This window comes from Monocercomonoides exilis, assembly GCF_001643675.1.
Source record: "Monocercomonoides exilis strain PA203 chromosome Unknown scaffold46-794033, whole genome shotgun sequence".
NCBI classification, from domain to species: Eukaryota; Preaxostyla; order Oxymonadida; family Polymastigidae; genus Monocercomonoides; species Monocercomonoides exilis.
In genome coordinates, this window is record NW_027150591.1 from 502,992 (window position 1) to 527,650 (window position 24,659).

General features: G+C 39.0%; 4 protein-coding genes across 4 annotated transcripts; 1 reads left to right on the forward strand and 3 right to left on the reverse strand.

Moving 5' to 3' along the window:
• The first annotated feature begins 1,610 nt into the window (after positions 1-1,610).
• MONOS_5498 (phosphatidylethanolamine N-methyltransferase) lies at positions 1,611-5,455 on the forward strand. The gene is made up of 2 exons (XM_067875650.1): positions 1,611-1,938; positions 1,994-5,455. The coding sequence occupies exons 1-2, from the start codon at positions 1,675-1,677 to the stop codon at positions 4,727-4,729; spliced, it is 3,000 nt and encodes a 999-aa protein (XP_067721606.1). The 5' UTR covers positions 1,611-1,674; the 3' UTR covers positions 4,730-5,455.
• Positions 5,447-9,986, reverse strand: MONOS_5499 (putative tRNA methyltransferase; the record flags this gene model as incomplete). The annotated part of the gene is made up of 12 exons (XM_067875651.1): positions 5,447-6,020; positions 6,269-6,365; positions 6,578-6,814; positions 6,940-7,118; positions 7,227-7,563; positions 7,800-8,232; positions 8,432-8,521; positions 8,757-8,829; positions 8,993-9,103; positions 9,206-9,281; positions 9,374-9,563; positions 9,687-9,986. 12 exons carry the CDS (start codon positions 9,984-9,986, stop codon positions 5,648-5,650), a joined length of 2,496 nt encoding a protein of 831 aa, XP_067721607.1. The 3' UTR covers positions 5,447-5,647.
• Positions 9,987-10,058: 72 nt separating this feature from the next.
• On the reverse strand, positions 10,059-11,876 carry MONOS_5500 (uncharacterized protein). Its single transcript, XM_067875654.1, has 3 exons — positions 11,784-11,876; positions 11,553-11,696; positions 10,059-11,505 (listed from the first exon to the last, which is right to left on the reverse strand). Exons 1-3 carry the CDS (start codon positions 11,799-11,801, stop codon positions 10,312-10,314), a joined length of 1,356 nt encoding a protein of 451 aa, XP_067721608.1. The 5' UTR covers positions 11,802-11,876; the 3' UTR covers positions 10,059-10,311.
• On the reverse strand, positions 11,858-19,038 carry MONOS_5501 (putative cancer susceptibility candidate protein 1; the record flags this gene model as incomplete). Its single annotated transcript, XM_067875655.1, has 5 exons — positions 11,858-18,464; positions 18,539-18,624; positions 18,729-18,764; positions 18,850-18,953; positions 19,022-19,038. The coding sequence occupies 5 exons, from the start codon at positions 19,036-19,038 to the stop codon at positions 12,042-12,044; spliced, it is 6,666 nt and encodes a 2,221-aa protein (XP_067721609.1). The 3' UTR covers positions 11,858-12,041.
• Between the last annotated feature and the right edge of the window lie 5,621 nt (positions 19,039-24,659).

A 24,659-nucleotide genomic window follows, 5' to 3' on the forward strand; every position in this document is an offset into this window, starting at 1 on the left:
ACATGCATTGTCGAAAATGCATGAACATATAACAAAGTTGTTTTTGTCAACATTAAGGATATAAAAACAAGTTTTGCTTTCTGATGAACAATTCATAATTGAAGTCGTAGTAATCATTCCCGAATCAATACTTTGTAATCTGTATCCGCCTGTTTCTCCTGGAGACGAACACTCGCAAACATGACAATCTTCAGAAACGAATATTCCATTTGAGTCAATCATTGAAACAGCTCCTGCACAAATTTTTGATGAGCATTCTTTGAATGAACAACGATGCAATTCGATTGTTGCATTTCCCTCACCATACAGAGCCCCGCCGGACTCATCGCTTTGAACATTGAATGTGTCATCGTAAAATTCATTTTCTCCTCCTGAAAATGTTTTCCTTTTATTGAAAGTTGTGAAGCATTTCAAAAATGATGAATTTCTGCATCGAAAAGATATCATTGAAGGTGAAAGAATGCCTCCAGAATACGGACTTTCACAACCAATCATCGCTGTGCTTTCCACCAAGACTCGGTCAGAGCAGCCATTTTCATTATCACATTTTTTTCTGTTTTTTGGCAAAGTGATGTTTTCGAACATAGCATCAGACACTGATATTGATGAAAGGCAATTCGAAAAAAGAAATGGACCATCGCCAAGGAGTTCAAATGACGAAATCCTCAAAGAAGACATGTGCAGTTCACCACAACGAGAAAGAACTTCCTTTGAATAATGAGGGATCAGAGATGATAATTGGCGGTCTCGACCAACAAAATCGATCGAAATATTACTGAGACATATTCGGCCTTCGAAGCAGTCAAGCACGTTTTTCGATTGAGGAAGCACAGAAAACGAACAACAGCAAATATACAACAGCGAATGAGAGTCCACTGATGCAAAATGTTTCTCCATGTCAACGTTGTAGACAAATGCAGATAAGACAACAGTAGCGTTCTCGGCAATAAAAAATGAATGCTTATCTTCATGCTTGTTTTGTTTGCTCTTTTCATAAAAAATTTGTGCAAATGATAAGCCTTGAGTTTCTAAGCTCATAATTGTTGTCATATGAGGTGTAAATTCAATTCCATTAAAATTCTGTTCGTAAAAATATGAAATGAAACATGCAAGCCAAAAAATAATCATTTAAAAAATAACAGTTTCTTCTCTTTTTTATAATGTATTCGATCATGTCTGTTTTTTTTAAAGATCAGATTGCTTGAAAAAAGAATAAATGTGTTCAAATTAAAATTGCTAATATAAAATTTCAAGCTTCATTTGTCTTTCACTCTTCTTATAAGTTTTTTTATCGAGTTTTTTCGAATCAACAATATCTTTTCGGAATCAATAAAAACATTTTTTTTGAATAATCTGGTGTAATCTTGAATAAGCATTAATTATTCAAATAAATATTTTAATTGCAATAAATTATTAAATTTATAATCTTCAAAAGGTGAATTATTCCTTTTCTGAAACGAACAGATAAAAATATTGCAATGTTTTTTTCAGAAAAAATGAATACAGAAAATATGCTGAAATACAAAAATCAATCAATCTGTTCATATATGATAAAGATTATTGTTAATTTTGAATTTGATGGATTTTTCGAATTTGCAAATATAGTAATTAGATCAAACTTTTTTGCATTGCTACTCATTTTTCGCAGCGTATTATACAACAATAAAGTGAAAAATGACTACAAAAGGTGTTGGAGATGATGGAAAATTGTTTGATGTTCCACAGGTGCAGTCAATGCCAGAAGGGATGAAGCTTAAAAATGTTACAATTTTTGAAATGATTGCATGGGTGTTGTGCATCTACTTTACAGTTGCTACAATTGTTTCACCTCTTCCTATTTATGTGTACGTGGTTCATTATATGTTTTGGCGTATCTCTTATGATTTGGGGATTGGAATAATTCTTCATTTTCAATCAAAATATCAGAGTTTTTCAAAGGTATACTTTTTTCACGTTTTCTTAATGATAATGTGATATTTTTTTGATCATTTAGTTTGTAAAGCGGAATACTACTCCTTCAAAAGACGGGAAACTTTCTGGCTTTGGGAAATTTTTAATTCATCTTCAGCAAAGAGGAGCTCCTGTTGGATTTACAATTGAAAGCTATCCAAACAACTTTAAATCTTGGCTAGTCTTTAAGCATATTGAAAATCTAATTTTGTGGATGGATGGATTTTCTTTTGGATGTCTGGCAATTCGATGCGGAAATATTGCGCGATATTTACAATTTTTACCATCAGAATGGCAATGGGTTGCAGGAAATTATTCCCAGGAGCAACACTTACCAATGTGGCTCGAAGTTTTGTGGGATGTGTTTGGATTGATTCTGATCTGGGTGAATTGGATAAGCAAGGTGGATGCACATAATGTTGTTGGAGCGTATGCGTGGTTTTGGGGTGACTTCTTCTTTTTAGCCAAAACGGATCTAACATTTGATGGAATCTATCTTGTAGTTCCGCATCCAATGTACACAATTGGGTATTCATCGTATTACGGGATCTCGATTCTGTCTCGTTCGTATATCGTATTTGCGCTATCTTTGTTTGGCCATCTGCTGCAAATGCTGTTTTTGTATTGTGTGGAAGAACCCCATATGAACAGAATCTACGGCAGCGAAACAGAAGACGCACCTCGAATTGAGGAGATTAGAAGCTATTTTGCACAGTCAAGAAAAGATCAAAAACTTACACAGAACGAAAAGAACCACATTCGAATAATGGAAGCTATCGGAGCCAGGCCGCCTTGCGCATGCTGCTGCCATGACCCGTTCCCATCGTTGCTTTCATCATCCTCATCATCTGGTCATACCCATACGATCATGCCCAACTATTCAACAAGCCAAACTACCGAATCATCGCAGCCATCCTCCGCCCAACGTGATTCAACAACACTTTCATTCCAGCCATTTGTGTGTCAAACGGAGGACATTCCAAAGAGCACAGACAGGGTGAACCGGAAAGCCAGCAGAATGGCGCATAGCTCGAAGGGAAGGTTTGCTGAAGACGAGTCTGGGCAGAGCGAAAGTGGGGAGGAAGACACAGATGGAGATATTGATGTGGATGTGGATGTTCTCCTGGAGACCCTCAAAAGAGACTCCCAGAAATCCACACAGCGTTCTGCCTGCCGTTGCCCCGAGTGCGGCTGTGTGCATCTGGAGCCAAAATACGCTGGAACTGCTACGGATTCAAGTTCCGCGAACACTTCTTCTCTTTCCTCGAATGCCTCTTTGCCTTTGAATGGACCAATCCCAACCACGACTACCCTCTTGTCATGTCAATGCCAGATTCCACTGATATCTGAGGTTCTGCTTTGCCTCTCAGAATTCTTCCGCTCTCCATCCACCTGCATCAAGAACACGTTTGCTCGGTTCGGAGCCGCTGCGCGTGTTGTGTGGCACTTCTTGCGGATGACATCACCGTCAGATGAGAGAGATTCTCACCAAGACGCTCACTCAAATACAGACTCTTCTGAAAGCGCTTCAAAGCCAGGCAAAGCAGGGAAGCCAGCCAAGTCTTGCTTGTTTGGTGTGCCGTCCACACCGCCAAAGCTGTTCGAGAAATATGCAGACGACTTTGTACCCTTCGAGGCGCCAGCGCACACTCTGTCTGCACGGCGCGTGCTGGTGCTGTTTTGTGCTGTGTTTATGGCTTCTTTTGCACTCAGCCCATTTTCTGTGGCATCGCACGTAGCACTCGCCTTACTCTGCATCTTCTGGGCAGTCTTTCTTTATGTTGTACTGTCATACACGCTCATGACTAATGGCATATCAACACTCGACCAATGCTCAGCTGACAAAGCATCTGAAAAGAAGCCTACTGGAAAATCAGTTGATTCTATTTATTCTTCCCCTTCTTCTTTGTACCAAAATTCATTTGCATCTACATCCTCATCTCCATATACTCCGACAGAGCCATATTCTCCAGTGGCTCCTCGTTCCCTGAGCTCTGCTGGCGAGGCGCTTGTTGGATACACCTCTTCGAATGTTCTGCCGCTGTGGCTGGCTGTCCGCCTGCCGCCGCCACATTCTACCGAGTTCTATGCAAACAGACAGGCCATCCACAACTTCCGGCAGTTCCAAAAGAACTACGATGTGTGTGAGCACATGCACGTTCTCTCATTTGTGTTGCTGTCTGCGTGTTTGTTTGTTGGGCAGAAGGACATTAATTGGAAATCGCTAGGCGAATGGCGTATGTTCGGGGGAGTGCGAGTGATGGGTGTGTTTATGATTGCACTGTCGGTTATTGTCGTGCGCTCGATCAGAAAACAACTGGGGCTGTTTGGGTGGTATTATGGAGACTTCTTTATGACTCCACGTGCTGCCCAGCAGATGGCACTGGTGGCGAAGGACAAAGAAAGAGCAAAGGATAAAGCAGGAGAGCATGCAGAGACCACGTTCTGCTTGCGAAACAGAGGCGTGTACCGCTATCTGAACCACCCAGCGACCACTGTGGGTGCACTGTGGATGTACGGGCTGGCGTTGGTGTGTGAGTCAGTGACGCTGCTGACGCTGGCGCTCTTCTGTCATCTGCTGGCCATTCTGCGTATGGTGCTGGTTGAGCAGCGGTTCATGAATGTGATCTACGGCACGCCAAATCCGAACTCGGAGAGCGGAATTATTAGAGGCATTAGGCAGAGTTTGAAGAGAAGCAGAGGAGAAGCGAAGAAGGAGCTGAGAAAGAACTGGGCGGTAAAGAGGGCGCTTAAGAAGAAAGGAGGCAAAAAGGAATAGGAAAAAGGCAATGCTTATGTTGAAAAGAAGATATTGTAGAGTTTTCTATAGTATGTGCACAACTTCAAAGAAAGCTAGTACGTGGATGTTTTTGATAGTTCAGTTAATTTTATTTCATAATTATTTTTAGCATTACAATCGTTTTTTATACTATAAAAGGAACTGTTGCTTTCATGTGTTTTTTCTTGTTTCAGTCTTCATCATTAATTTATAGAGTCAAAGGGTATAAAGTGTATTCCATTCTTTTTGATGAAAAATTAACAATTTCGTTCCGTTTCGCGTTTCATTGATTGCATTTTCTATAATTTTTGCTTTAATTTGTGCACGATTTTGTCAACTTAATTGAGCTTTTGGAAAGAATTATTATCTAATTACATTTTTAGTGAACTTTTTGCTTTTTGAGCAAATGTTCAGATTTTCTTCGCTGTTGTTGAGCGTTTGCTGCTGTCACGAATCTTCAGTGGCATTCATTTCTTGTTCTTTCGATTTTTTCTTCTGAATAAACTGATTGAATTATTCAAGAAATAGCAATGCAAACAGGTTATTATAAACAATTTTCTTTTGATTCAACATAGTTTTTTTAAGATTTATTCGAACATTTCGTTTATTTGGTTGCAACAAGGATTCTAAATTTTGACATATGAACTCTGTTTGACGAGAAAATTTAGATTTTTCACTATAACATTTTACCAAAAATGAAAACGAAATAATAACATTATGATTTAAATACAATGTTGTGTAAGTCTGGTTCGAATTGACAATAACAAATCCCCACAAATTTAAGATCAAAATGATGTTTGTTTCAATTCTCATTCAACACAATTTAGAGAAATACTTTCTGTACGCGTTGTCTCAAAATCTAGGAATTCTTTCCTTTTCTCTCAAAACTTGATATCTATTCGAGTATCAATAAAATCATCAAACTGCTTCCATTTTGCTTTTCTCATTGTTTTTTATTTCAGCCTGCTTCTCTTCCTTCTCAATGTAGTTTTCCTCTTTTTCCTCTTTTTCATTCTCCGCATCCATCTTCTCTTCTTCCTCTGCCCCCTCTTCTTCTTCTTCTTCTTCTTCTTCTTCTTCTTTTCTTTCATCTTTCGCATCCTTCTTATTATTCAATTCCTGTACTTGTTGTTTCAGCATCTTCAGCTCTTCCGTTGCCACAGGCCCATCTCCTCTCACCAGCAATCCCACCATCTCCACATGTGCCGTGTGCGGGAACATGTCAACTGCCGCACAGCGCACAAGCACAAAAGATGGCGCCTTGTTCTCCTGATATCGCTTCTTGCACAATCTGAACACAGTACGAATTTTTCATGCAAAAACAAAATAAAAAAGGAAAGACAAAAAAGGAATCGAATGAAATATCAGATGGAAAAATGATTGCAACTGCAACCATGTTGAAATAAAGAACTTATATTTCTAAACAATATTTGAACGATCAACATTTCTTTGGTAATTTTCACAAATTACAAAAGCATAGAAAAGCAATACAAATTTCTTTCTTCATTCGTTCATAGCTTGGGATATTAATAGTCATACCGTACAACATCTCGTTCGAATGTTGTGTGATTGCACGAAACATACACAACACGCTCAATTCGCCTGCAGCTACGCAGAGTCTTGATCACAGTTGGATCTGAGACGTTCATTGAAAAATGTAACAGAAAAAAAAATAACAGAAGAGATGTAAATGTGATAAGTTAAAATAATGAAATCATGATTTGCATTATTCAAAAGTTTTTCTTTACTTTCTGCACTTTCATAAATAAAAAGTCATTCGTGCTATATTCCTTTTCATTAATTATATTCTTTCATATCATCTCCTTTTCTCTCTCTCCCTCAGCATACGAAGTCCTCCGCGTGGAGGGTCCACCACAGCCACAACCTCTCCCTTTGTCGTCGCCAGCTGCTCTTTCAGCTGGTCCTCTGCTTTCCCAGCGACATACAGGCATCGCCCGCCCATCCCATTCAGAACGGCATTCGCCTCTGCATCGCGAATAGCAGCTGCTTCGCTATCGACTCCAACAACATGCTCATCTGCTCGGCATACGCAAAGTCCAATCGAGCCTGTGCCACAGCAGATATCTGATATAACACATAGCAATCAAAGTATAATGCATCAATTTCCATGAAAAGTAATCAAAAAAACATAAGCCAAATAAAAGAAACGTAATTGACAAATTTTTAACTAAAAAAATGTATTTACACGCCAGCAATTGTCAATCCTTCTGTTTTCTGTTCGTTCTTTTCCATTGCTTGTTCCTCTGAACTTTTTGCTTCTTCCTTTTCATTTTTGCAGTTGAGATGCATCCATTTGTCCACAATTCCATAAAGAATACCAGCGCCTTCAGTGTTAACCTGGAAAAACGACGAAGGAGACACACGAAATCTGTTTCATTCACATTAATACAAAACAAATTTTTGAAATTAAAGAGACAAAGAAATTTTCAATTAAAATAAAAGCTGATAAAGGCTTATGAAAAAAAATGAATCGAACTGTTTCCCACAAAGCATCTCAATTATTGTGCTATCGCCTGCCAGTGTCTCGCTTCGTTCGCTCATTCCTGTTGTGGATGTTGTTCTGTTGTTCACCTCCCAAATGAGAGAGCGAAGCTTCAAAGGAGATTGGATAGATGATTCACAGAAAGAAGATGATGATGATGCAGTGGATGAAAAGGAGGCTGATGTTGATGGCGATGTTGAAGCTGATGAAGATGGAGAAGAGCAAATGAAATGATCTGATTGAGAGAGAAATAGCTCACGAATGGCTTTCTTTTCTTCCTCAAGGACTTTAGCATCAATTCCATTTTCATTCACCTCCAAGCAAACCATCACTTTCAATTAAAAACAAAAACAATAATCAGAAAGAAGCAGAAATCAAAGCAAATTCGCGAGCAAGTGAACAACAAAGGTAATCGATGGACAATGATTGAGCACCCAAATAAAGAGCAATCCACAGAATTATCGTAAAAAGAAATAACAAAATCATAATGAAAAAGATAAGTGATAAACAAAAATATTTAAAGTCAAAGAGTTAAACTCAAAAACAACCAAAAGCAAGTTGGCATACAATCTCCCTGTTGATTCTCTCTCACGAGAAGTCCTCTGAAAAATCCCTTTCCTTTCAGTCTGTCAAAAGGAACAAGAGCAGACTGAGGCTGATCGGAAGGATCGCAACTGGCAGAAGTTGTTGATGTTATTTCATTATTGTTTGCTTCTGTCTCTTTCTTAACGTTCTCGTTCTCTTCTTCTTTGTCCATTGCGATTTTGCTTGTCTGTTCCTCCTGCTCACTGCATTTGTTCACTTCATCTTTTTCTTTTAAATTTAAAAGTGAATTACTCCCTTTCTCTGTTTCTTTCGTGATCATTCTTTCATTTTCTCCTGTTACCCATTTTGCCCATCCTTCAGGGAGCTTCTGATTGTTTATGTCGCAGATATGCTTATTCACCAGATATGCGCATTTCTTTGCTGCGCTGCTGATCAAAGGAACTTCTGCGGGTGGCTGAAATACAATGTGTTTCCAGCAATGATAAAAAAATCATTCAAGAATATTGATAAATAAATTAATAAAGTACGTTCGAAAAAATAAGTAATTTATGGAAATATTGATAAGATAGATTAAAATAGAAAAAAAGAAAAGAAAGAAAAAGAAAAATTGCATAACATCGAGGTACAAGAAATTCAAAAACAAAGAGCAATACCTCAACATCAATACGTCCATCCTTCATTGCACCCATCATAAAGCCAACACAAGGGTAGCCTTTTGAATCAAAGGATATCGTAAATTTTGTCTTTAACGTGAAACATTAGTTCAATCACAGAAAAATTGAATGATGAGAGAGAAAGGCATAATCGGTGCATATATTAAAAAATAGAGAAAAAAAAAAATATAGGAAAAGACAAATGAAAGTTCAATGAATTATTGAAATTCGAGGAAATTTTTCGAGAAACGAAAATAATTCATTTTTTCTTTGTTCATTGGCAATTCTCAAATACTCCATTACAAAAAATATCAAATAGTCATACCTTGTTTCGATATCCATATAATTTTTCAGGTGATTTCACTCCTTCAAATGGGCAAGCCAATACATTTTTTCCTCTTGACGCAGCAAACATTTGTTATTATCAAATAGAAAGCATTGAAATATTTTGGAAAAAAATTGCCAAATATTTCGAGGTTAAAAAAAAACGAAAAACGAAGAGATGAGTGTTAGATATAAAGCGTTCAAAATGTATTTCTAAAAAAAAAAAACTGATCATACTTTGCAATAAAAGGCTCCAAATGCTTCTCTTTTTTCAGTTCTCTGGCTATCTTTTGCAATGTTTTCCTGCAAATTCGTCCTTTTCTCATCATCTGCTTTCCATATTCCATTCTTTCCAAAACAAGCACCCAATGCAATTTGTCAAAGGCAAAAAATTATTCATACAAAGCATTGCGGAAATATCATAATTACAACTCCATTAATAAGACATACGTAAACAAAGGAGCTGTGGCTTCAACAACAGTTTTTCCCCGATTATCAATGATAATATTCCCCTGCCCATCCTCATCTTCACATGACAAAAACAGAAATTAATTTATAATAAATCAAAAACAGGATAAGCGTATTTGCAAAGCAAAAAGTCAAATTCTAATATCAAACCATCATTATTTTGTTTTCTACTTCTCTCCTCTTTTTGAGGTCTTTCCCATTCGTTACTTAATTTGCTTTCAATTGCATCCGAAATTTCTTTGATGTGCTTCGGAGGCTCTGCACGCTTCACATCCAGTTCCTTTCCTTTCAATTTCATTCCTCGAAGCACCTCTGCTCCTGCTTCCATTGTTTCAATATCCTATGTTATCGATTTTGAAAAATAATAAATAAAATAATAAGCAAATCAAAAAATTGAAAGTATTTCGTTCATGTTGTTTGAAAATAGGAAATAATTGAAATTGAACTAAAATGCAGTTCAAGCCTCAAAATTCACGAATGCAAAGTGCCAGCCCTTCGCTTTATGCACCCTCCGAAAATTCTTCAATCCATTTTTCTGTAGTTCTTTTGTTAATGTCAATTCATTAAAATAGTTGGGAACTCCTTTTATTTCAAGCTCAAATTCATGTGCCCCTGCTCTTTTTTTTTCACCCTCTTTCATTTTATTTCCGTCTAATTCTTGCTTTAAATTTTTCTCATCGTTCATATCTTCTTGTTCCTTCATTGCCTCAGAACAATCATTTTTCTCTTGGCTTTGTGTGTCCATTTTATTTATTGTGGTCATTTTGATCGAATGGTATTTACAAAATATTTTTTTATTTAATTCATCCATTTTTTTATTGATATATAAACACTATTTCTTGATGGATCTGGATTTCTTGTTGAGGAAGACGTTATGTTAATAATTGTTATCCATTATAGAAAAAGATGAATAATTCTTCAAATTTTGCCAAATTTCTAAATATAGCTAGCTCTATTTTGAAAAATTCAAATGGTGCTAATTGAAAAATAATTAAAATTGGTGCTTTTAAATCAAAGCAATGACATATGAAGTGAAGATATAAAATACTGAAGCATTCAAAAATTCGCCTCTGCATCTGTATCAACGCTTAAAAATCCATCTCCATCTCGTCCAGTGACGTGAGTGCTGCTGAAGAAGACGAAGAAGAATCGCTCGAGTCGCTCGAGTCGTCAGACGAAGACGAAGACGATTCGCTGTCGCTTTCGCTGTCAGATTCGCTCTCTGATTCACTTTCCTTCTTTTTCTCTTCAATTTTCTTTTTTGCGGTGCTTTTGTTCTCTTCATTCCCTTTCCCTTTCTTTTTCGCAGCTTCGCTTTGCTTTTCAGCTTGTGGTGCTTTCTTTGGTGTTTTTTCTACTTCTGTTTTTTTCTTGTCTTCTTCTTGTTTCTTCTTCAGCTCTTCAGCTTTCTTTTTCGCTATCACATCCCCTTTTAATGAAGGTTTTCTCTCTACTTTTTTGACTTCTTTTTTCTCTTTTGGTTTTTCTTCTTTTTCCTCTTTCGCTTTTTCCTTCTCCTTTTCCTTCTCCTTCTCCTTTTCCTTTTCCTTCTCTTTTTCTTTTTCCTTCTCCTTCTCTTTTTCCTTCTCCTTCTCTTTCTCTTTCTCTTTCTCCTCCTTTTCTTTCTTTTCTTTCTCCTTCTCCTTCTCTTTTTCTGCTTTTGTTTCCTTTATCTTTCTGTTATCGGCACTTGCAGTTTTGACTCTATCGTCTGAAAGCACTTTCAGTGCTGCTTTAACGCTAACTTTTTCTTCCTTCTCATTTGCCTTTGTCGTGCTCTTTTCATCTTCGTCATCATCTCCATCATCATCAGTAATTGTACGTTTCATTTTTTTCTCTTCAACTTTCTCTTCAGGTTTTTCTTCCTTATTTTCTTTGCTCTTTCCTTCGACTTTGCGAGTTGGCTCTTTACGAGGTGATTTTAATTCGATGTTCACTTTTGCAACTGGCTTTGGTTGTGGTGTCGAGATAAGAGGCGATTCTTTTAACAATTCTCTCTTTTTTGATCTTCTATTTACAGTGTTATCTTGATTTAAACTTTTCTCTTTTAATTTTGTTTCTTCACTCTTTTTTTCTACTGCAAGTGCAGCAGTTTTTTCTTTTTCATCTTTTTTGATCTCTTTTTCGTTATCTTCATCTTTTTCTATCCTTAATCTTTTTTCTCTGCCTGGAGAAGTTACTGAAGAACTCGAATTTTGCTTTTTTCTTGGTTTCTTTGGTGTAACAAAGATTTCGTCTTCAGAACTTTCGTCTTCTTTTAAAATTGTTTTTGTTTTCTTTTCCTATTGATATATAATTAAAAATCAGTTTTTGTTAAAAGAAAACAAACAGTAACTGCTAAAGGTTGTGTTTCTGTAACTTGTTTACCATGTGTCATAGAAAAAAGTGTCTCAACGCATGAAGGATTCTTCTCTAATACTGCTCCAAATTTAGAGAGAGATTCTCCAAGTTGTTTTAAAGCATTAATAAATTCCTAAAATAAAATACGTTCATTCATCAAAGAGGATGAACAAAATAAAATTCAAATTCATGTAACATTTTTCTAAATTTTTTAATACACATTTTCATTGCTGGTCATATAAATTTAATGCAGTGATGTTCAGAAATAAAAAAAAGATTAATATTTGGAAATTATTTGTACTTGTATTCAATTAATGGGATGAAAAAGTGTTGATCTCCCTCTAAACCAGTTAGCCAAACAGTTTTCATTTAAAACTTCAAATCAAAATAATAAAAATTATAAAAGAATTAGAATTTAATATTGATGGATGACATGACACAGGTGAAAAAAAAAGTTTAAAAAAATATTTTTTTTCAGTTACTTGCTTGGCTTTGATCCAACTTTCGACTTTGGTTTAGTTCCAGTTTTTGCTTTTGTCTTTGGCTTTGAACCAGACGCAGGGCTTGTGCTTGTTCTTCCCTTTGAGGACTGTGAGCGTGCTGACTTGCGGCTGGACCTGCTTTCTGCTCTGCTTTTCCTGACTCCCTCTGTCTCGCTGCCAGCTGCTTCTCCAGAGCCATCTGCATTTCCTTCTCCGTCTTTCATTTGAGTTTCTCCGTTTTCTCCGCCGAGCTCCGGTGACAGCATCCCATCACGCGCCACATCGCCTGCTCCATCAGCCAGCCCACTTTCTCCGCTCTGTTCTCTCCTCAATGCCTCGCTTGCTTCTCTTTCGAGTCTCTGCTTCTCCTTCTCTCTTTCCTCTGCTTCGTGCACAGACGCCCAATCGTACCTTGTAAATGAGAACGGTCTGAGCAGATCCAGCACCTCCTTCACTGTCATCACCAGCACTGAGCTTGCCCCTTCAATCGCCTCCAGCGCCGGAAGGTACACATCTGCCCCAAGCATCGCATTCTCCCCCTTTGCAACTGCCCCCATGATTCCACCACTTCCTTCTTCTCCTTCCAAAAACCCTGCCCCAAACCCTCCTTGTCCAGCTGCTCCGCCTCCACCGCCTGTGGGTGTCAGCGGCCTCCGCTGCATCTGCATCATGCGCTCGGCCATCTTCGACTGCGTCAGCTTCTTCTTCCGCATGCACTCCTTCAGCGCATGAAACACCGTCAAGTGCGCTTTCTTCCCTTCCACAACTCTCCTGTCCAGAAACGGCATCAGCCCGTCATTCACCTCCTCCTCACCTCCACTCTCTCCTACTGCAATCCCTGCCACTGACCCTCCGCTCACACTTCCCCTCGTCGCACTGGCACCTGTCGACGACCTTCTCAGCCCATCAGCCGAGCCTGGAAGCGCTCCACCATTCGACCCAGGCGTCGATCCAGGCCTCGCAATGGACGCTGAGCCTCCTCTTCCCCCCAACGCAGCGGCCGCAGCGGCTGCCTGTGCTGCTGCTTGTGCTGCGGCTGTTGCCCTCGCTGCTGCCTCTGTCGCTGCCTGTGCCGCCGCTGCTGCTTGTTGAGCGGCGTTCCCGTTCGCATCGCCTTTTCCTGTCCCGCCTCTTCTCCCTCTCGTCGCAGCAGCTGCTTCTTGTGCTGCTTGAGATGCTGCTTCGGCTTCCTGCTTTGCTGCCTCTGCCTCTGCAGCCAAACGAGCTGCTTCGGCTTCTGCGTCTTCCTTCTGCTTGCGCTTGTGTGCGATCAAATACGGATCCACATCCTTCTCAGTGCCTCTGATCACTCTGCAGTTGTTGTGTTCATGCAGCACCATTATCCACTCACTCTCTGGAATTGCTGGCATCACCCAGTTCCCTCCGATCAACGATGAAGACAGCAACTCGTATGAGTTGTGTGCGATGAGAGGAGAAGTTGAGTCAACCACAACTCCTCCATCAGCCACCACACGCACCACGCCGGTGGAGCTGGACGGGCGAGACATGTTCTTTCGAGCAGACAGAAGACGCAGACGCGCTGAGCTGCGGGCAGAGGAGGAACGTGAAGAGGAGTTGGAGACAGAAAGGGAAGATGAAGAAATGGAAGATGAAATAGAAGTGGAAGAAGAAGAAGAAGATGTGTATGATGAGGAGGAGGATGAAGTAGTTGGTGTTATGGCAGCAGGTGTTGAAGTGCCGCTTCTGTACATCAGAAGCCTCTCTGCCACACTCAGCTGCTTTTGCGTGTTCATTCCCATCATCTGCCTCTGGCGCATGTTCGAATACGCATCGTCTCCGCTCTTGTATCTGTCTTCGCTGTCCTCTTCGTCTCCTCCTCCAACACCCATCCCCATCCCATTTTGCTTCATAATCCCCATTCCGCCCGCTCCTCCTCCAATATTTCCCCTCAGCCCCATTCCCGATTTCCCATTATTGCCCATTCCATTCATCGATCCCATAGAATTCAGCCCGCCAAACGCAACTCCGATTTTCAGTGGCTGCGAAACATCTGAATCTGTCTTCGCCTTTTTGATGATTCCAACACGAACCAAATCAGTCACTGAAATCTCTTCGTTCTCTTCATCTACACTTCCCAACAAATCTCCTTCTTTCTCTTTCTCTTTCTCCTTCTCTTTCTCCTTCTCTCTTTCCTTCTCCGCTCTTCTCTCTCTCCTCTCCGCGCCTCTGTCCTCCACTGCCACTGGAATTCCTCCTTCGCTCAGCTCAAGTTTCGCCACAAGACTGTTCAGCTGTGGCAGCTCTCCTTTCTTCACACACTTCACAACTGGATTCGGTGGATACCTCTGCGTCGATCCAGCTGCTCCTAACTCGCCATGCATTCTCCTCTTCCTTCTCCCCGACAGCTCATCTCCATACCCACCTGTTCGCCTCATAATCTCCTCCCGCATCGCTGCTGCCTCCTCGTCTTCCTCATCTCCTGCTCCGCCCATTCCTCCAGCACCTGCCCCGTTCCCGTCCATGTCATCTCCATCGCCAAACAAATCTTCTCCATCTTCCATCTCATCCCATTCTTCCTCATCGTCATCTCCAAACTCGTCGCCCAGCCCACTCTCAGGCAGCGTGATCTGCAGCTCTCCTTCAGATGCTCCGCTGGCCATCCCTGTCACCAGCTCTTTCTCTCTGTTCTGTGACAGCAGCATCGCTTTTGTCGCTGCTGTCCACTCACACGCCTTGAACACAAACTCCCCCGGAGCTGCAAAGTCATGAAGAGCAGACGAGCTCATTGTGAAGGCAGGAGCACACACAGCCACCAGAAAGTGCAGAGCAGCTTCTGTTTTCGCCACTTTGTGTGGCAGCGGCGGGTCAACACGGTCGAGTGCGAGTTCAGAGGGAATAACGTTGAAACCGGTCTGCTTCATCTTCGAGAGGAGCACTGATGGAGGCATAGGCACGCCCAGCAGGTTCTCAAACTGTGGAATGTCTGGCGAGGTGAGTGTGGCGGAGCCTGCCTGGATCTCAATCGTCACAGTCGCCAGCTTCGTAGCCAGCTGCAGGACGATACAGTCAGGAGTGAGTGGATGCAGACGCCATGTGTGGAAAGGCAGGTTTGTAATCTGTGGTAACAAAAGCGCATGTGCTGTGAAGTTGACTGTTGAGAACTCCACTTTCCCTGTTGCCTTGTCGTACATCACATCGGTGATGCCATCAGTCACCCAGTCTTTCTCCTCAGCGCTGTATGCACCCACAACTGGAGGGGGCACACCATCCACAACAGACGGAGAGATAAGCGACTGTGCCATCTGCTGCAGACGCAGCTGTGTGGTGGAGCTGCTGCTGCTACCGTCTTTGCCTCCATCAGCTGCAGAGGACGAAGAGGCCGTCGCAATCGAAGCCTTCAGATCATCCGCTGATCCACTCTTCGGCAGCTGTGCAGTGCTTGACTCGAGCGAGGCTGACACATCCACTCCAATTTGTGACTTCCTCAGATTGCCCTCGTGCGATGCACGCGCCCCTTCTGCACTCGATCGCATGGATGTTCTCACAGACCCTGTGCTATTAGCATTGCCTCCTCCTTCCTCCTCTTCCTCGCTCTCTTCCTCGTCTTCGCTATCGTCCTCATCCCCTTCCTCTCCTTCTGCTCTCTTCCGCTTCCGCGCCTTCGGCTTGACGTGCTGCGACACCAGAAACAGCGTGTTGTCGTGGAACAGCCGCGTTCCGTTCACATTCAGCTTCATCCGCACCTCTGACCCTGGCTGCACCTCCTTCTTTGTTATTGGCGCTGGCAAGTTCGGAATGGCAAGGCGGGCGTCAGATTTTGGAGAGCGCGACATCGCCGGTGAGTCTGTTAGTGATGAAAGCGACGAAGATCCTTCGGCTTTGTTCAATGCTCCGTCTTTCTTTGCACCTTCGTCATCTTCCTTTGCAGCTGCATCGTTGTTCTCCTCCCCGTTCTCTGCCCCGTTCTCTCCGCCTTCTTTCTTCTCTGAGTCTGCCTGGCTCTGTGCAGAGGCTGGGTTTTCTGTGTCACTTGCATCCAGTGGCATTGGAACGTTGCTCAATGATGCACTCGAATTCTGCCCTTGTGCAGCGGCAGTCGAGTTAGCTGCTGCTGCTGCCAGAGAAGAGGCAGACAGCGGTGGATAGGCGAGTGGTGTGAGGATGTTGGTTTCGATGTTGTGTGGAAGGAGAGGATCAAAGGAATCGATGGGAGGGATGCATGAAGTGTTCTCGTCGGGCTGCTGCTGCTTGGTACCTTTCGATTCAGCAGAAATATCAGCAGACGAAGAAGAAGAAGAAGACAAGGATGAAGATGATGAAGAAGAAGATGGCGATGTGTTTGGAGCTGCTCCTGTTTTGTTGGCTCCTTCAAGAGATGCACCAGCATTTATACTCTGCGTCACATTTGCCTCTCCTCCACTCCCACTCACTCCATTCCCACTGCTTCCATTGCTTCCTGAACTTCCTCCTGCAGCGACTGTGTATATCTGCCTAATGCTCCACCAGTTGATGTTCTTCGGGGCTGGGGGCATTGCAAAGAGCTGTGTGTGATAGATCGGCCCCACAGGGAACCAGAAGCCGTGCTCGTCGTGCACAGAGCTGGTGAAGTGCGACGAGTCGGCTGAGAGAGAGAAGGAGGAAGTGGAAGATGTGGATGAGGAGGAGGAAGAAGGAGAGGTAGAGAGAGTAATAGAAGAGGCTGTTGGAATGATGGACTGTGACAGAGCAACAGAAGGAGTGAGAGGCGGCTGAGGAGATATCGCTCTGCCTGCATTTTGCTCTCCAGCTGCCTCGTTCTGCATCAGAAGCGGAGAGGAAACTGGAAGCGGCATTTCTCCTTTGTCCAGCAGTGCTGCAATTGACATCTCTTTGGAAGAAGAAGAGTCTTCGTCAGAATTGCAGCCGAAGCAGGCAGCACGGAAGGCAGCCAGGGCAGAGTCGAGATGAGAGAGCGAAGGGAAGAAAGGGCGAAATGTGGAGGAGTGTGTGGAATAGTACTGCTGCCACGCTGCTATGCGCTGGGCTGAAATGCCAGTGGCAGAGGCAGCAGAGGCAATGAGAGAGTCAGAAGATGGGTTGGATGAGCTGTCGCCTTCAGCACCTGCAGCAGAAGGAGAAGAGGAAGAAGAGGCTGATAAAGAAGAAGAGGAAGAAGATTTCGTAATGTCAGGGTTGCTTGTATAATATGCTGCGATGGCTGATGCGACCTTCGCTGAGTATTCTGAAGCGAGCGGAGGGTTCTGATAGAGCAAGTCGTCATCCTGTGCGAATATGCGTAAGCCAAATGCACTCATCATCAGCGCCTTTGGCAGGTTCAACAGAACAGAAAATGGCGGAATCATACTCAGCCCCACAGGCGTCATGCGTGCCAATGAAACAGCATCAGCCCCGTTCGTTCCTGTCCCTTTGTCGCTCCCTCCTTCCTCGCTGTTGTATCCTCCTCGTGCACTCTCACTCTCGCTGGGCGAGCGAGGCGTGTTTCCGCTTCTCGTTCCTAGTCCTGACGCTGATCCAACCGAAGTGGCAGAGCCTGGGCGAGAGCGGCTTCGTATCGAGTTCCGCGAGCCCAGCCTTCGATACCCGCTTTCGCTGCTCCCGTCGCCGTCTCCTTTCCCTCCGTTTGCTGCAAGCCAGGCCTCGTGTTCTGCTTTCCGTTTTTCTTCTTCAGCTGCTTCTCTTTCCAGGCGGATTCTCTCTTCTTTCTCTCTCTTCTCTTGCTCTCTCAATCTTTCTCTTTCGTATTCTTCTTCGTCAAGCTCGATCGCATTGACCTCTCCTTCCTTCACCTCCAACGTCCGCCCTTTGAATCCCTTCTGATAATTCGCCCATACAAACGCCATCATCCCGCTTTCGTGTCTGTGCCCCACCACATCTGTCGATACAGCCTGTCCCAGCGGGCCTGCCTCGTTTGCCTCAGCCTGCAAGATGTCCCCTTTCTCCTCTGCGTGCGACAGCAGCGCCAGAGTGGATGCATCGAGCATTTGACGCGAAAGAACAGAAGTTCGCTGGAGGAGCGACCAATATCGGTTGCTCAGATTGACATTGCCAAGAAGTGCCTCTGTGCGAGAGATGCTACGGCATTGTGAAAACAATTTGTTCAGCTTGTTTGCCTCCTGGATGGCAAATGATAGCTCATCTCGTGGAGCAGAAAGAAGAGTGAACTTGGGTGGAATTTGTTGCATTGAGGACAGAGGTTGGATGCGATCAGAATTCATCCCCCATTCATCACTCTTGTAATTTGGTGTTCCAGGAATCATCTTCTCTAAATTTCGTTGGGTTCTCATCATCATAGTGTTAATTTGTGGAAAGATATATGGATTTGTATCTCGAGATGTGCGAATATAAGAAAGCCAATCAGTGATCGATCGATAAATGATCGTTTCAGCTTTCATCATGGTAAGTCTTCTATTATTAAAGGCAAGAACTACTCCTTGCTCTTCTTTCATTCTGTCTTGTTCCTAAAAAATTAAGTGGAAATTCATTTTGTTAACCGAAAACGTTACGTTTAAAAATTACAATAATAATTTGATACCTCGGCAGCAAGTTTTGCTAATAATTCTTGCCGAGCTTTTTCTTCTGCTTCTTGCTGAATTTTTCGAAGCCTTTCTCTTTCAGCTTCTATATAATTTAATGTCATTCAAAGATAAAGCAATTATTATAAAAAGAATAAAATTCATCACAGGAATGAAAAAAATTTTTTGTACAAATTAAAGATAATATACCTTCAGCAATTCTTTTCTCTTCTGCTTCTTTTGCAGCTGTATATAAACATCAGTCAGCAATAAACAATCAAAGCGGTTGAATTGAAATAAAAATTCAGAATTATTAGAAAGAGATTCAAACCCTGCTCCTCCGCAAGACGAATGCGTTCTAACTCCTTTTTTGTGAGTTTTTTTGGTTTTCTTTCTTTAGAATCGCCTTTTGTGGTTTTTGGACTCATGAATGATCTGGACCATTTATTAAATTTTGAATATTGAAAAATTCAAATTTGAGTTTTTTTGATAAAGTTATATACTTTTTCTGTTTATGCATTTGGCTTTTTGATATAATATTAATAACTATTATTTCTTTGTTTTGTCTGAAAAATGTGCTTTATCGAAAAAATAGGTTTTCTAAAGAGTTTGAGAAAAAATAACAAAACTGTTTTCCCTAAATATAAATATGGATACGTTCATAATTTTCACTTTGTTTATTTTTTTATTATTATTTTTATCACCTCTCAACTTATTTGATTCTCGGTTCATATTTTCATTTTGTTTAATCATTTTTTTTATTTCGAAAAAATAATTGACAAGCCGAGAAAGAATTATTTCTTATTTTTTTTCATTCGAATTATAATGTGAATGATGAAAAAGAAAAAACAAATGTTCTTTAAAATGAAAAATCAAAATTCGGTTACTATTTTTCTTTTTTTTTTTTTTTTTTTTTTTTTTTTGTTTAATAAATTGAATTGAAGAGAATAGAACTTAGAACAAATTTGATAGCAAATGGGTATGATACGACCAGTGAAATTTTCATATTATAACGATTTCTTTTTCATATGGCACATTATTTTTGAAATCATAACTTTTTTCGGGGTGTTTTTTTAACAAATAAAAACTATTATTATTTGTGAAAATAATTTGAGTATTGACTTATTTCAACTAATTTGTCAACGTTTCATTTTTTTTCAACAGATTTTTGCAACAAAAATGAAAATGTGAATATGAACCATAATAAAAATGTTTATTCAAAAATTAGATAAAAACCAATTTTCATTAAATGAGAACTCTCTTGATATAAGCAACAAAAGTCTGTGTTTTTCATAAATGTCATTCTTTGCATTTTCGCTAAATGAACAATAACACTGTTCAAAAAATGTTGAAAAAATTGATATTTTTTCAATGAATAATCAATAAATATCTTCATCTATTTCAACTGTGCATAATTTGAACATTATCAGCAATCATCATTTTGCATAGGATTGAAAATATGACTTAATGATTTGGAGCATAATCAATCTTTTTAATATTTTTTTCTCAAATTTCATCATTATTTAGTTTCATCAAATTACAGTTATTGACAATTGATTGCGAAATGAGATTAACACTTTTTCGTTGAAAGCTGATTAATATTTTTTGCATTCTTGAAAGATGAAATTCATTGAAGAAAACTTTATCATTAATGATTCAGATTGCACATATTTTTGTCAGAGTCATCTTTAACAATAAGTTTGAATTGATCTTTTTGAAAGAAGATATTTCGTTATTATAGGTCATATAATTACAAAAAAACCATTCAAATTATACGCTTTCACGGATGATTCATTTTTTGAGATCAGCGCTTTTAATCTGGAACGTTCATTTTATCATTTTCTCACAGAAATGATCCAATTGTTAAGAGAATCTTATGATGAGAAATCTTGAACCTGTGCGATTAGAAAAGTTAATGCGTTGTTCTTTTTTTATCCAAAAAACGAATAAAGGATAATCCAAAGGTCTGAGATAAATTTTTTGGTAAATTCTGATTCGTTCAATTATTAAATGATTCATATCTGCTATAACAAAAATTCGTTCTCAACAATTTGGCTTCTGGAACATTTGTTCATTTCAACAAAATAAGAAATGAAGAAAATCAACAAACTTTCGTTTCTTCAAACAGTCATTCTGAGCTTGAACATATCTCAATACGTTTGAATTAAAAATTCATTTTCTTTCTCTTTATTGTTAAAATGTTGAATGATTTCGTGAGACTACAGGATCATTAAAAAAATGAAGCAGAATTAGATTGAATGAGCTGTCACATCGAAAGAGAGTTAAAAATGCTAACCATTCGTGAGCAATAAGGCTTAAAGCTCAAGAATAGATGAATTTGACAAAATAAATTTAACGTTTGTCAATATTCGTTTATTTCGATTGTATTCAGAAAATAAAAATTTTGTTTTTTTTCAATATCGTGTTGGCAGACATTTTTCAAAATTTGACACAATTCAGCAAACGTTTTTTTGAAAATGAGAAAAACGATTTTCGAAATATGAATTTGATTCGATGATTTGAATAATCTAAAACAAATAATATTGAATGTTTCGGATAAAAAAACATCATAAATATCAAATGTTTGTCAAGAAACAGTTCTTTATGAGAATTTTTGAATTTTTTGAAATATGATAAAGAAAAGTTCAGACATTTCAAATCTGAAATCTCATTTTTTTTTTTCAGTTTTTGAAATCAAACAGATGAAACATAGAAAATTGTTGTTAAAAATAGAAAATTTTTGTTGTTGAAAAAAAAGAGAGAATTTCAAAATTTTTGAACAAAAAATGAATCATATGCCGACATATGCATTTTTTCAAAAAAAAAAAAATAAATAAGTAAATATTAAAATATCAATAAATAAGTTGGAAAACTTAATTTATAAAAGCGTTTTGAGTGTCTGCCCTGGGAGGCCGATTCTGGACCCAAAGCCTTCAAGAAACTGCATTGGACCGGTCACAATGCAGTTTCAGGACGGAATCGACCTTGCCCTTCATTTTGACAATAAAGTCAAAAATCTGGGTACTCCAAAACATGTGTATTAGTCCACATCATATGGAGCTTGAGCAACAGACATGTTCAAAAGCTTTTAAAAATTAATGTTCTCAACTCCGACAAACAAACACAACCAGAAAAATATTCAAAAATCATTCAAATTGAAAACTAGTTAATTTTTTCCTTTCGTTAAATAATCTAAATGTGAAATTTCCAATTTCATTTGATTTTGAAAGGAAATTCTTTTTTTGAAAACACTTTTTTGGACGTTCATCTCGAGTTCTTGCCTCCTTGAATGTTGCTTTGAATTGACCAATCGAGTTTGGTGGAGATGCAACCGAACGAAACACTTCCTTTCCCCGCTTCTCGTAAAATAAATAAGTTTTCATTGAATTCACTTCCATCTTTCTCCAAAGAATTCTATTTGAAGCATTATGCCTAATATTTATTAAATAAAAATAATTACGAAAAAGTTAAAGAAAATCAAAATGATACATAAAAGACAGAAAAAATCACACTTTAAAAAATATCGAAATATGTCGCTGCTTTTGTCTAATGAGTTTATTCGGATATTTTTTGCTTTTTCGCATGAAAGATTGAAAAAGTTAATCAACTCTTCGATGTTTGTTATCACAGTATCATCATCTAAATAGTTGTTGATGTAGTGTGTGAGGCAACCAAACTCTCCATCGCATTCGCTCTTTCCATGTCTCTCACAAAAAAACGACAACGTTGTTTTTTTTCCTTTGGCGAATGAAGAGTTATCAGATAATAGAAAATGAAGTAGTTGCGAATTTCTGAAATGCGTGCCAGTATCACACATGAAGTGAAACCTCTTTTTATTTAAAAATATATCATCATCCAACACTTGCTTCAAACATTCAATAGCAAAACGATAATCGTGAGATAGGTTGGAAGAGAAAAAGTTGAATACGTGTTTTTTTCTCACTCCTCGATCATCTGACACGAAGGCAATTACGCAAAATTGGGACACCTCTTCTTTTTCGTAAAAATCTTTTGATATTTGATTTCTTCTTATCGGTAATTGCCAGTTTTCCTTAAAATCAAATAGAATAAGCACTTCATTTCGTTCTAGAGAACTTTTCAAATTTTTGAAATGCTTCTGCTGATTATCTGCCAGTTGTCTGTGATGTTCAAGCAGTTCGAGTGAAATCTTCTCGTTTTCGTTCAAATCTTCTTTGTTTATGATAAGTTGTTTTTGTCGTTTCATCAGAAATGAGTAATGATTGCATAGATTGCAAACGTCTGTTCTGCGTTTTGCTCGTTTGAGATGACGTGTCATTTTGTAAAATGTACTTTTTGACATCTTTAAACTTGTTGTTTTTGTTAATTTATCGTATAATTCAGCCTTTGTAGTATTAATTAACCTTGGTGGGGTTTTCAAACAATTCTGACGTGAAGATTTTGAACTGATATATTTTGACGTTTGATGACTGTTACGTTGAGATTTGTTGCAATCATCCTTGCATGTTGAATGTGAAGGAATAATATTTCTATTTGTGGAATTTCTTTTCTCACACAGAGATATAGATGAAGTACCACAAATGCAAGCTGTTGAGTGAAATGAATCCATTTTGCTTTCACAAAATGTTGGTGAAATGAGAGATGATAAATGTGTGTGTGTATCGTTGGATACATGTGAAATGTTTGTATCAGTTTGATTTTTAACAGTTGAACAATTTTGTGATATTGTTGATTGAAATGAATCTATGTTATTTCCCGAATTATGACATTTTGTTGATAAGCTTTGTTGATTTTGTGGTAAAGAACATAAATTGGGTGAAATGGGATATGAAAGAAAACCAGTGTTGAATGAATCATTTAATTTGTATATTGATAAGAGAGGAAATGATTTTCCTTTCAAATGATTTTTATAATAAGAGTTCAAATTGTCGTTTATTTCTGTGATGCTTTCATCATCACATCGAATCCAATTTGTGTTTTCTTCGAAGATACTTGAGTTGTTGAATACTTTGCATATAGAAAAGAAATGTCCATTGTCTGTTGATCCAGAATGAAAAAGTTGGGCAACAAGTGAATAGATATGAGCTCCAACATTTGGCGTTTCACTGACATTCCAAACTCCATTTTTTGTTGAAAAAGAAATTGTTTCATAAACATTTTGCGTTATAGCATGTTTGGCCTTTGTTTTCTCTAGAGAAATTGATAGAAAATTCGGAAATTTAGATATGTTCAAAACGGATAATTGACGTGTGACATCACAACAACATTCACAATAGGCTTCTTTATTGTTTATATTTTTATTTGAATAGGAATATGATTCATTGAATGCTGTTATCAAATCATCTCCTTGAAGTCTGATTATCGGTGATTGTTCAGTTGCACCTATTGATACACAATCACAATTCGTGCATTTTCTCGGGAAGCTAACAGAAGTCATCATTTCATTTGATATGATTGGAATGCAAGATGAGATATCACTGAAAAGACTAAGAAAAGAATTGTAGAACTCCTGTTGATTTCTTTTCTCAAGGTGATGTTTCCCCTCCCATTTGTCTATGAACATGTTTGTCCATGATGAATTTTTGAATGATCCGTTTTTTTCTGTTCCTAAAGTTTGAGGCACTATCAAATCGCATAAATATTTGTCAAAAGAAGAAAGCCTTCCTTTCCTCACATTGTTGTTACTCATTCGAATTATTATTGTCCGAAATATCTGAATTAACGAAGCCAAATAACACGTATTTCCGAAATTTTGAAGAGGTGAAAACTGAATAGGTGCTGAATTACAACTGTTATAATTTGTGACCCGATTATCTGATGGCTTGTGAAACTGAATGTTTGTTTGTTTTTGAACATTTGTTAGAAAATCTTCAGAAATTGACTCCTCCATATCATCATCGATTTCCATCTTTGAACTAGAAAAATCATTCAGTTCAACTTCTCCCATATCAAACCAGTCATCAATATTTGGATCGCTGCATTGTTCAAGGCATGATTGTTGGATATTTGAATCCTGGAATTCACAAATTGAATCTGAAATGTTGATTTCATTTTCGAAAATATCCATAGCGCCATGTTCAGGTTCATCAATAGTATCCATATCTGATATAAAAATACTCGAATCATCTTCTTCTGTAAAGTAATTTTTCAAAGGATCAATGT